This window comes from Leptomonas pyrrhocoris (assembly GCF_001293395.1).
Source record: "Leptomonas pyrrhocoris isolate H10 chromosome Unknown, whole genome shotgun sequence".
In the NCBI taxonomy this organism is placed as follows: Eukaryota; Euglenozoa; class Kinetoplastea; order Trypanosomatida; family Trypanosomatidae; genus Leptomonas; species Leptomonas pyrrhocoris.
In genome coordinates this window covers 396546-409150 of record NW_015438374.1, presented here as the reverse complement: position 1 = coordinate 409150, position 12605 = coordinate 396546, and the positions used below count along the sequence as shown (strand labels likewise).

At 57.8% G+C, this 12605-nt stretch overlaps 3 protein-coding genes across 4 annotated transcripts in view; all 3 read right to left on the bottom strand.

Moving 5' to 3' along the window:
* Positions 1 to 2962, bottom strand: part of ABB37_07390 (hypothetical protein) — a gene marked incomplete at its 3' end in the record, with an annotated part of 3433 nt that extends 471 nt beyond the window's left edge. The window contains exon 1 of one of the 2 annotated variants that reach the window (XM_015806013.1): positions 1 to 2962. This exon is cut by the window's left edge and continues 471 nt beyond it. In XM_015806013.1, coding sequence (XP_015655490.1) covers positions 1 to 1542 — 1542 coding nt within the window. In that variant the 5' untranslated portion in view covers positions 1543 to 2962. The other variant, XM_015806014.1, reaches the window with a different exon arrangement.
* A 451-nt stretch (positions 2963 to 3413) lies between these two features.
* On the bottom strand, positions 3414 to 5293 carry ABB37_07389 (hypothetical protein; the record flags this gene model as incomplete). Its single annotated transcript, XM_015806012.1, has 1 exon — positions 3414 to 5293. The coding sequence occupies exon 1, from the start codon at positions 5247 to 5249 to the stop codon at positions 3414 to 3416; it is 1836 nt and encodes a 611-aa protein (XP_015655489.1). The 5' UTR covers positions 5250 to 5293.
* Positions 5294 to 5951: 658 nt separating this feature from the next.
* Positions 5952 to 11124, bottom strand: ABB37_07388 (putative Atpase; the record flags this gene model as incomplete). Its single annotated transcript, XM_015806011.1, has 1 exon — positions 5952 to 11124. The coding sequence occupies exon 1, from the start codon at positions 10770 to 10772 to the stop codon at positions 5952 to 5954; it is 4821 nt and encodes a 1606-aa protein (XP_015655488.1). The 5' UTR covers positions 10773 to 11124.
* Between the last annotated feature and the right edge of the window lie 1481 nt (positions 11125 to 12605).

The following is a 12605-nucleotide window of genomic DNA, read 5'->3' as shown; positions in this document are numbered from 1 at the left end:
GGCCGTAGACGTTGCAACTGGCCGTGCCGTCACAGGCAGAGTGGGTGGCTGCGATGAGGAGGTCGGCACTGCGGTCAGCTTGCGTCGTGGCGCATCACTGTCCGCCTCATAGATGCAGGACACCCGAATCAGCCGTCCTTTCGAAGCCGGCACGCCGATGTCCGTTCGCCCCTCCGCTCCCACCCCACTCTCCAGTTCGTCCCAGCCGCGCACCGACGTGTCGGAGGCAAGGTTCGCCGTGCCGAGTGTCGGCATGAACTCCGGCCCGCTTGCCGAGCTGCTCGATGGGGCGTCGCGGCTGCGCGTCGAAGCCGACGGCGTGCTTGGGACGTTAGGCGTCGTCGCGCCCATGAAGCTGTCCATGCGGGCCATCTTGTAACGTCGCCACCGAGCCAACTCCGTCGGCGTGAAGAGGGCCTCGTTCAGGCGCACAATCTCCACCTCGGAAGCGCGATGAGAATCCGCGGCATCGCCGACGCCCTCCACGTCACCTGCGCCGGCTGCGGCAGAAGACGATGGTGCGATGACGCAGCGCACATGGCCGTGAATTTTAGCCTCATCCTCCAAGAAGGACAAGCTGGAGATGCTGTAGCGACGCACCGGTGGTGGCGCGTGCGGCTCGGCGGCCAGTGCGTCGCCGTTGGGCTGGTGCGGCTTCCTTTCCTGCTGCTCTTCCGCAGTTGCTGCTGCAGAGGGCCCCTTTCCCCTGCTTGGCGGTGTTCCCCGTCCTGCGTTAGGCGCCACTTCCTTCTCCTGCTTGGACCTCTTCCCCGGTGGCTTCTGCGCCTTTTGCCCAGCGGAGCCACTGCTGCCCCGCCCGTCTCGCGCCTGCCCTTTGACATTCGAGGCAGTAACGTTGGCGGTGGTGAGCGAGCTGTGCAGCGGTGGAGCGGGGTCGGCGGCTACGCCCGCACCGTATACGTTGCCAGTACCATCCACATCGTCGTCGGTGCTGCGGCTGCGACTCGCCGGGGCACCGAAGGTGGCAGTGGCGTTAGTGGACGTCGCGCCTGCTGCGGAGTCGGCAGCGCCGCCACCGTTCAGCTGCGTCGTCCCCCTCTGCGTGTCCCCCAGCGCATCGGCGAAGTCGTCCAGGTCACTCAACGCGACCTCCTCCACCCCCTCCTCGTAGTCATCGTCACCGACAAGGTTATACTCACGAGGTAGGAAAACAGACGTGTTGGATGTGTCCGGGACGATGTAATCACAGTTGTACTCCCGCACCACCATAAAGGGTCGGCGCTTGTCCGACTGGCTCTTCAGCTCGCCGGCAGTGATGTTGTCGCAGTAACTCTCGTAGAGGTGGTCAAGGGCGGTGCCGGACACGACGCTGCTGACGGTGTTGCTGCGGCGCTCTGCACGTGCGGCGCCGTCGCCAGAGGAGGCACTCTCGTTAGGCAGACGACTCCGAGTTGGCGACCCGCGAGACCGGCTGCGCGCCTGCGCCGCGCTGTTTTTGCTGGCGTCATCGCGCGCGACAGAGGAGCGTCCGCCGACGCGCGTGGTCGGGTGTGGACGGAAGAAATCGCGGATGTGGTGCATTCTCTTTCACATATATAGGTGAGTCCGTTGCTATATACAAATATCTGCATTCATCGGCTGGACCACACACAGAAACGCAGAGAACAAAAAGAATACAAAATACAACTTTTCTTTTAGCAAAACCCGAAATGACGGTCAATCAGCACGTACCACAACAAACACCCACAAGGAAGCGGAAAAAAAAATGATGATGAAACGGCCTAAAAAGTCCTTCGCACCGTCCACGGAAGCTGGTCGGGTAATCACACCCGCAACCAAACAACGAACGTCAGCTAGACGGAGAGGAGAAGCTTTAAAAAGAGAGAGAAGAAAGAGAACAATGGAGACGTTGTTTTATATAATTAAAAGAAGAATAAGATAATAAGATGTAAAGGACGCTGATCGACCGACTTAGAAAGAAACAACGTTGGAAGTTGTCCACGAGTCAAACAATCCCTTTACAAAAGACACAAAATATATATATATATATATACCCTTATATAGGGAAAAAGAAAGAGAAAGAAGAGTGTCGCACGCCCAACAAAAATGCAGCGTCGTTGTGGCGATGTACACGCACGCGTTCCTGCGGAATGGCGTTCCGCTCTCTTTTCCCAACGTACACGTCCAAATCACAGAGGAGAAAGAAGGCCGGTAACGGCAACCCTGTGAAGCAAATACATATATTTGGAGAAAGGACGAGATGTGGAGTCACAACAAAGGGTATAAAGAGAAGAGAGACACAAACAAAAAGCCAGAATTATAGATAGATAGATAACAAGATAGATAACAAAGTAGTAGGACAAGTCAACTTAGAAAGGCCAAGCGGAAAGAAAGTTACTTAAGTGTGAAAGAAGATGACAAGAAAAAAAAAAGGATGTGAAAGGGCCGATGCGTCTTGGGGCGGCAACAGCGCGAGGGGGGCGGGAAAAGCAAACGGAGAGAGAAAAATCAAAATAAGGAGAGAGAGAGAGTACAAAATAGGCGTGACAGGGCAGAAGCCGCAGCCACAACAACAACGAAAAGCAAGAAGAAAACAAGAAGGCACCGAGAATTGGCGTTTGTATATCGAAGCAGCGGAAACGTGGAGTTCTCGCGGGAAGGCACACGCTTTTATAAGGTATTCCTTGCGGTGCGCCGTTTTGCTGAGATGTGTATAACTAATAATGAGGGCTATTATAATGGAAAAAAAAAGAGAAGAAAGAGAAGGTGATATCGACCACAACGCGGTTTATAGCATATACAAAACTTAACACGTATGCGGAGGTTGGCGCCTGTGGGTGTCTGTGCGTTGTGGTGTATTAATAGAACTGCGCGGCTGTCAACAGCGCACACACGTTGAATCACAGACACGATATGTAAAGGAAAGCGGCTGAGTGTGAATGAACTCACAAGCAGCGGTACCTTACTTGTTAAGAGTAACCGGCTACACTTCTTCCACTCTGCAGCGAAGAAAGAAAACAAAAGAAAACAAAAGAAGGGAGAGGGGAAAAAATTGGTAGTAAGCAGTGAAGCGCACATCGAATTCTGATACAAGGAAACATGGCAATACCCTGCTCTCGCGATGTGCGGTGGCGTATCGAAGGTCACATAATTCAATGAAAACGCATGTAGAGGCCGACGACTCAGCACGTGAAGGGCACACGAGACAAGACGCAACAGAATGGTTTGCAGAATAGAAACATACTTCATCGCTTTCCGCCGGCAACGGGCAGGGAAAGAAAGAGCCGCCGACAATAAAAATGAAAGAGCAATACCCCTCTCCAAAAAAAAGGGCTGCTTCCACACTTTACACACACAGTGATAGGAATAGGAAGGATTGATATTAATTGCCAATCAGGAACCCTTCAACGGGGGTTAAGTCCGTTTTCTTTTCCGCTTCATCTCCCTTTCCTTTACGGCGACGGAGACGACGCGGCGGGTGGTCGGGTGGACGGCGGACTCTTCTTCCCCATCAGAATCGCCAAGGCCTCCGCAATAGGAACACGTCTCCCCCGCCCCGCCCCTTCACCGCCTCCGCCGTCGCGCGAATGCTGCTGTCTCGCGGCCCGGTGCGCGTCGGTGGACGATGAAGAAGAAGAGGAGGAGGAGGCGCAGCGTGGCGCACCCTGCAGTCGCACGCGACGCGGCAGCGACTGACTTTTCGTGTCCACTTCACCCCGCACGCGGCCCTGCTCCAGCTGCTGGCGCTGCCGCTCGCGCTTCAACTCTTGACGCATCGACTTCTCTGCCGATTCGCGGGCCGCCTGCGCACGTCGCCGCTGCACGCGCTCCACCTCCCGTCGCACTCGCTTGATCAAGCGCACACAGCGCGCCACATGCGACGCCGGGTCGTCGTTGCTGCTTCGGACAGAGAGGGGAAGAAGCTCAATCCAGTACAACTCGCCGGGGCAGAAGGGAGAAGAGAGCGCAAGTGAAGACGATGATGACGACGCTGCCGTGCTCTGTTCGCCTTCGCCTTGGGGGATCGGAACACCGGCGCGTTGCACCGCAGCTGGAAAAGGATGCAGCTGCGCGCCACACCCGTTCAAGAGCAGCTCAATCGCACCGCGCTGCTGCACGACTGCGCCGTACACCTCCGCTGTTTCGAGCAGCGAGTACGACGACGGCGATCGCGCTGTTGCAGCTGGAATAGGAGTAGTGGCGGCGGCATTACTAGTGGGCGTGGGCGTCAGCTGTGCCTCGTACATCTTCTGCAAGGTCAGCAGATGCTGCAGAGAGGAGTAAAGCCCATCGCCAGCTTCATCGACAGCGTAGCACTCCACAAGATACGAAAGGAAAGGATGCAAAGCAGACGTTGCGTGATCTGCTGTCTCCGTCTTTTCTTCTTCTTCATCGTCGTCATCGATTTCGCTCGAAGCGTCCGGTCCATCTTTGTCACCGCTACCACAGCCCGCCGCCGCCGCCTCACGCGCCGCCCGCTCCAGCCGCACCTCCAGCGCCACCGACCGCCACAGCCTCTGCACTCCGAATCGCCGCGACTGCTGCTTACCCATGTACTCCAACAGGTGGCTCACCAGTCGACACGCCGCCGCTGCTTTACGGGCCGCTTCGGCGGGTTCATCGTGTTGCACCCACACATAGGTGGAAGGCACACCGATGCTGCCTGTTGTGGACACGATCGTGGCGTCTTGCGGCGTTGCCTCCGCCACCTCCTCTCGGGTGAAGCCGGCAAAACGGAGCAGCGCTGCACTCGCCTCCACCAGCAGCAGCTCCTGCGCCACCACCCTGTTCGTCCCGCGGATGCGTCTGTACTTCGCCTCGGTCGGGTGGGACTGCACGTTGCGAAAAAGACGGTCGGCGCAGCGAAGGGCCTGGGTGCGCACATCCACGATGTCGATGGGAGGGGACGAAGCGGCCGCCTGTTCAACGGGCAGGCGAAGCGGCGATCGACTCCACAGCTGTTGCCACTCCACCCGTGAACGCATTGGAACTGCCGCCTCCACAGTAGAGGGCGCCGCTACAGGCGCAGACGTAGCTAGAGTTGCTGCACTGGGTGGCGCGGACAGCTCAGCCGCATTACTCGCTTCTGGGGCCTTCAGCTGTTGTGCAGAAGAGTTCGCTTCGGCGACGGCCGTGGCAGCAACAGCGGCGGGAGGCCCACGTACGCTAGAGGTGAAGTTGCGAATTGTTGCCTGCTTGGCCGTGTTGAACTCCTCCTCTGTCAGCGCACCAAGCTTTAATAGCTCGTGCAGCTGCGCGATCTCACTAGCGAGCGAAGGAGCTGACATCTGTGAAGAATGCAGTGACAAAGAACTCAATGCAGCAAACCCCTTCAGCACCAACAAATGCAATAAATAATAATAATAGTAAACAGGTGGATAGAGTAAGGAGAAGAAGAACCGTGAGAGTGTTGCCCTGCACTTACCGATTTTCAAATATCACGAGCGAACGTCATCGCAGAGCCTTAGAAAGCGTCTTTTAGTATTATTATTATTATCTACTCGAGCACTAACGCATAGCGTCATGCCGGCACCACAGAACAAAAGAAAACGAAGGGGAGAGGTGAGAATAACGCCTGCAAACGGTGTCCCTCCATCGATGTCGTTACCGAAACAAAAAGGTTATAAACAGCTCTTATTATGCTGTTGATATTGTTTTGCATCGGCAGCACATCACCGACACCCCGCACAAACATCGCCACCGCTTCAGCCTCCCTCACCTTTTCCATTGTTATGAGCAACAGTGGAAAATACGAAACAACGAAAAGATGCACGGATGCCCTTCTTCTTCTTTTTCTCTTTACGTGGTCGTTAACGATGGAAAAGCAAGAGGTATGTATATATATATATATATATTTATTTATATATTTATTTATTTATTTATTATTAAGGCTCAGTGACTGTGCAACGTCGATAGAAGAAGACGACACAACTACGCTCCTCGAGGTCGTCGAAGGAGTGCGCCGCTGCTCCACAATCGGTGCGACGAGGTCACTCCTGGACAGCCGCCAAGAGCAGCTTCTTGAATACAGCCGTCACGTACGAGTTCCGTGAGCGTGGCGCCGCGGTGCTCTCCGTCTCCGTGTTCTTACCATCTTCTTCAGCCGCCGGCACAGCCTCCGCGGAATCAGCAAGAGCGTCTGACCTCAGTGGTGGTGGTGGTTGCTGCTGACGTTGTGGTGTAGAATTGCCATCCAGAAGACGCACCTCCACCTCCAACCCCCGCATGACTGTCCTGAAGACGTGGTACAGTCGCGAGTACGTGAAGGTAGAAAGCACCGTGCACGCCCACACCTCCACGGACTCGTCAGCGTCTGTATTTGGATCTCTCTCCTGTTGCGGCGGGTCACTCTTGGCGTCGGGCTCGCCTTTCTGATTGCCCTCCGCATCGTCGGCCGAGTTCGACCTCGAATCCTCGTCCTCGCTCTTCTCCACCGTCGCTTGAGGCGACTTCCCTGCCGCGGAAACACGCTTGCGCCGACGCCGACGCTCAGTGGGTGTCCAACCGCCTCGTCGCCGCTTGCGGGGTGGAGCCGCAGGACGCTGCGAGAAGCTGACGGCTCGTCGCATCTGCTCTGCAATCAACGCCGGGTCCTCGTCTCTCCGCACGAGCGACGTCGTGCGGTCGGCGTGGTTTACGTCGGCCCCCTCGCTGCCGTCGCGCTCCGAGCGTTGCTGCTTGTGATGTCGCCTATCTTTTCCCTGCGTTCTTTCGTGAGTGCTCCTCGCCTCTGCATCGCTGTCGGAGGATGAGGGCTCTTGCAAGTCGCGTGTCTCCTCGCAGAAGCGGATCACCTCGCGGTTCATCTTATACATGTTGAGCAGGCACGTCTCCTTCAGGTCCAGCGCCTTCAGTCGGTACCGCTGATCCTGCGAAGCGCGGGTGCGGAAGAAGGAGCGCACGTTGCGCACGAGCTGATCGACGTCGTCGTGGTACTGCGACAAGCACACGTACTTTTCATCTTCGATGTTTTCCAAGATGTCCTGCAGGCCAACACGGTGCTTTCGGGTGTGCTCCCGCCACGCCTTGCACAGGGGGTCGTCTGGCGCCAAGTCGAGGTCGGCGCTGACGAGCAGGCGGAACTTGCCGGAGTTGACGTACTGCGTGACCCATTTCATTAGGACGTGGCGCAGCTGCAATCGGCGGTACTCCACCTTGCGCCACACATCGCAGCGGCGGGCACGATCAGCACGGCGGCGGGCGCGGAGCTGCGCGTGGGCGAGCGGCGACGGCAGCGGGGCGGGATCCTCGCGAAGCACAGGGACGTCGTGGCGCTCCCCATCCGCACCCCCAGCCGTCGTCGGCGTGCCGTGGTCTTCTTCCTTTTTCTTGCGCCCTTCTCCGCGATGCAGCAGCAGCGTCATGGCGACAATGCGATGCACGTATGTGACGAAGCGGCGTAAATCAGCCGGCAGCGGCGACGTGGCGATGCCGGCGAACACGATGGAGAAGCGCGGGTGCAGCTGCTGATGCTGCGCAGACATTCGTGTGAGGTGCACCGCCGTGGGCGGGTCCACCGTCAGCATCGGGGATGATGGCGAGGGAGACGCGATCGAAAAGAACTCCGATGACGCGACGCTCTGCTCCATTACGGAGGCGGAGTCGGGGAAAGCGTTACCGTGATCCACGCTGTGGTTATGGTGGGAGTGGTCGGGGCTCTGGCCGAGGAGCAGCTCGCACGTCGCGGTGGTCGCACACGGCAGCAGGAAGATGACATCGGTGTCGGCCAGCATGTTCATGTAGTAGCGGAACAGCTGCACGCGTCGTTGCTGCCGCCGTGACACATACGTCGTTGTTTCTGCCGCTGTTGCGGAGCTGCGGCCAACGTTCTTTTCACTCCTCAAACCAAGAGCGTGTTCCTCTTGGCCTTCCTTTTCCGCATTCATTTGCTCGTTGTCATCGTCGTCGTCGTCGTCAAGACCGTGCAGGTCAGACAACCACTCTTCCGCTCCATTGAGGTACACCACACAGGGGCTGCACTGCCGTACCGACTGCACCACTTGGCCCATATGCGTAAACGAGTCCCCGCCGCCTCCACTTGCGTTGCCCAGGAAATCGTCCGAGACCCCGCCGAAGTCCGCATTTGGGTTCGCATGCGTGGAGAGCCCACGCAACGACCAGGCCGACGAAGCAGCGGCGGGTACATCGCTCTCCCACACCAACTCGGGCAGATTCACGGTGATTTGATGAAGTCCCGGCAGTCCTTTCAGAAGACTAATGGAGAGGTGATGGAGCTGCAGCGCACGCCGTTGTTGTTGCTGCTGCTGCTGATGCCGCTGCGGTGGTGGAGAGATCGCCGAGACAGGCGTCAGTGGCTGCGCCTCGTGCAAGACAAGGAGGCAGGGACGAGGCGGCTGTGGGATCGGCACGGCACAAAGCGCCCGCACCGCCGTCGCCATGTCCTGACAATCCCGCGAACCCGCGCGAACGACCTTATCGACGAGCGACCACGACGGCGCCAACGCCGCCAGCGTCGCATCACGCGTGCCACGCACCAACACCTCCACGTACGCGTCGAGAAAGGAGGAGTCGCTGTGCCTCGCCGTGCGACAACGACGCAGCGACGGCTGCATCAGCTGCGCCGCCGCGTAGAAGTCTTCGGTGCGGACGTGCAGCCGCGTCTGCTCTACCTCACGCGGGACGACGAGACGCGCGCTGCTTAGGTACAGCTGCGGGAGCGCCGTGCGGAGACGGTGCAAACTGGCCTCCGTGCACAGCGCCCCCAAATCGGCTCCGGAGTACCCCTCCGTCATCTCGACCAAGTCCCGCAGCAGGGCGGTGCGCTTCTCCGCCGAGTCCGGCATCGCCTTCTTGGCGAGCTGAATCGTCAAGATGTGCCGACGGGCCGCGGCGTCGGGCAGGGGGAAAACGAGCTCGCGGTCGAAGCGGCCCGGGCGGCGCAGCGCAGGATCCAAGGTGTCGGGCCTATTGGTTGCGCCAATCACGACGACCTGCCCACGGTCCTCCAGGCCGTCCAGCAGCGCCAACAGCGTGGAGACGAGGGCGGCCTGCGTCTGCTCCGTCTTGGCGTGCCGCGTCGGGGCTAAGCCGTCCACCTCGTCGAAGAAGATGATGCTCGGCTGCAGCCGCTTCGCCTCCTCGAAGAGCAGCTTCAGCTGCCGCTCGCTCTCGCCGACCCACTTGGACAGCATGTCCGCACCTTTGCGGACAAAGAAAGTAATGCGCTGCGATGATGTACCGCCGCTGCCGCCGCACACAAACTTCGACCCCTCATTCGCCAGCGCACGCGCCATGAGCGTCTTCCCCGTGCCGGGCGGTCCCACAAACAGCACCCCGCGCGGCGCCCTCAGGTCCAGCCGCTCAAACAAGTCCGGATACAGTAATGGCAGCAGCACCATCTCGCGCAGAGTCACAATGTGCTCCGGTAGACCGCCAACGCTGTCGAAGGTGACGTCGTCGTCTACGCGCAGCGGCAGGATGTCGCCCAACGCGCCGTTTGCCGTGGTGACTGCATTGCTGCTGCTGCTTTCAGTGGCCGTGCCGCCGCTGCCGTCCCCGCGCGCACGGGCTTCCTCCTCCTGGTGGACCAGCCAGCGGTACCGACGGTCCAGCTGACGACGTCGTATCTTCCTCGCTCCCTCGACCCCCACCGCGTCGGCCATGTAGTAGTTAACGTTCAGGTTCTGCCGGACGCTCTCACGGGCGTTGCGCACGGCGCGGCGACGCTCCGCCTCATTGGCGAAGTCGCGCGTGCCGTCGCCATTGTCGCTCGAGGCGGCGGACGACGACGGCGACAGACGGGCGTGACGGTCGTGCATCTCTGCCCGCTCCACGCTCTCCTCCCGCATGGAGGCCTCCGTGATGGAGGAGTCGAGTGAAATGGCATCGTCGTTGTTGTGGCTGCTTGGTCGAGCGGAGGTCGTCGTGCGACGCGTTGCCGGAGTGGCGGCCGTTGTGGTGGTCGGTCGTGTGGAGTCCCCGGTGCCACCGCTCTCCCGTGGGGAGGATGCGGCGGAAGCGTTGCCACCTCGACAGGGCATTGCTTGCGTTGACGCTGCGGTCGCCATCCGTGGCGGATGCCCCGGCGGCGATTGGTCGGCTTTTCCGCGCACGTTGTTCGGGCTGGTTGAAGAAGAATCGCTCTCTTCACCCGTGTCAGTGCCGCTGCTGCTGCCGTCGCTCTCCGACGTGTCTTCATCTGAGCTGCTGGCGTCGCTGCTGCCGTGTTGGCGTCGTCGCCTGGGATAACGGTGTTGGAGGCGCTGCCGCTGTTTCTCGCGCTTTCTGGATATCTCCTCCACCATCTCCGGGTGATGACGAAAGTGGAAGACCCCCACGCTGTTGCTCGTCTCGTCGTCATCGTCGTCGTCGTCGTCGAGCGCTGCGGCACCGTTGGCGCTCGTCAGCGTCACGTGAAGATTCTCCATGGCCCGCTTGGCGGCCTCGCGTATGGGGTAGCGGCGAGAAACCACAAACGCCTCCTCGTGCGTGCGAGGGCTGCTGTGACTGCGACGACCCGCCCCGGCGTAACCGCGCTGCTGGATGCTTGAGCGGTACAAGGACGCGGCAAGGTACTGCTCGTCGAGGGAGACTGAAGAGCGCGACACCCGGCAGCCACGGCCAAGCTGCTCACCTTGTGTCTGTGAAGGGGACGTGTCCACCACAGCTGCGGCTGCCGTTTCTGCTGCTGCTGCTGCAGTGGCGGTTTTATTTGCCGTTGGTCTACCCGACCTGCGCCTCGGCGTGGGCTCGTCCTCGCCGCTGGAGATCGCGTGTGCGTCGCCTTCGCTGTCGGAGCTGTGTGTGTCGCTGCCACGCACACTCCGCGCTCGAGCACGAGTGGAGACCATTGCTTCGGTCACCCAAGAGAGTGAATTATTGTCTCACAGATTACCAGTTAGTATTGCGCCTGGACTCCTTACGCTTTGCGTGTTACGCTGCTACTGCACTCGCCTACTCGCCACAGCTGCGCTTCCACCGCGGTGCCTAAAAAGCTGTGGTGTCGGGTTGAAGTGCTTCACTAGTTGTGCCCATATAGGTGCGCCTCACTACGCCGGTGACGCCGCGCTCTATGCCTTGTATTATTTCTTTTTCTTTTTAAGCAGCGCTAACGTTTATATATATATATATATATATTCCTACCCGTGGGAGTCAGTAGGTAAAATCTTCGGCCGCTTCGTATTTTAATTCGCTGCGCATGCTAAATAGTAACAAGAAAAAAATAAGAAGGGTGAGAAGAATGAGAAGAAACTGATGGTACGTCAAAGTGCTGCTCCTTGCAAGGTGCGGGGCGGCAAGAAAAGAAGAGAAGGCGAAATACACCGCGGAAGAGTGCGCTGCATTACGATAAATGTCTACTCCATCAACGCGGCTTCTCCTTGCTGTTGATTACATCCAGAAACCCCCCAGGCGGGTGTGTCATGGCCCAACTACTTCGCAATAATCATGCGGAGATTTAAAAAAAAAAGACAAAGGTGTGCCTTTCATCACCATTACGGAGGGCCTTAACAGGAAAAACCGCCAACTTGCTGGCGTAGGAGACGAATACGTACCCCGCGCGCGGACTCCACCCTGCGCCTCGTCTTTCCTCTACTCCTTTAACAGGAAATTGGTTGTTGTGGATGTTGTTTTTAATTGTTACTGAACGAGAGAGAGAGAGAGCACTCCTTTGGCTCGTTGGTCTTCTGCCTGTTTTGCAGTTGAAATCGTGCACCGTTACAACCAAAAGAAAAAAGGAAACGGAAAAAAAGAGATGGTTGACTCGGCGCTGTCTCCCTCCATCGGTGGGGTGGCAACCAAACCTGGCAGCCTTTCTTCTTTCTAACGGACGGCGGTGGTGCCACCTCTGATACAACACGCGCACAATGAAAACAGTGCAAAGACAGAAGAGGCCGCTGCCTCTCCACGCTATCTCTTCACGCCTGAGTGACGAGACAGTAATGCAGAGCACACCCACACTCCACGGGAAAAAGAGAAGGGTGTCGGAGAAGAAAAGAAACAACTCCCCACCCACCCACCCACCCCCTTCGACACTTTCAGATCACACCGCACCGCACCGCACCATTCATCCGTGAATCTCAAGAAAAAAAAACACGGCAAGTCCACTCACGTCAAAAGAAAAACTTATATTTTAGTCAAAGCATCAAGCAGTGACCTTTTCTGTTTTTCATCTGCTATAGGCCCCCTCTTCGCGTGTTAACAAAAAAAATTATCACGCCATTAGCGGTACGACAAGAGCAAGAAGCCTATATACTTAATTTAAAGAATTCAAAACGCACTCATCGCGCTGCATCGGCGGCTCAACGATCCCACGTGCGTGGACTGCGATTTCACAGCAGCCTTAATCCGGGTATTAAAAAGAGAAATGTTAGGCGAGAACAAAGAGAAATCTTCTGTTAAGACAGCAGCACAGCAACAACAGACAAACAAGACAAAAAAAAGCCGCACTGGAGAGCGTCAAATCAAGAAAGGTTCAGGAAGCACCGATGCGTCTCCCACGGGCACTGACGCCCTTACAGACACATCCACATACAACATACACAAGAGCTACAAGAGAACCAAATAAGCGTTCCCTCAGCATACAAACCATCTCGTGACCATCGCTGAAAGAAACGGCGTCGCATGTGATCATCAAAGAGAATTTTTCGTCTTATTTCGAGTGGATACGTGCTCGGATTACACTC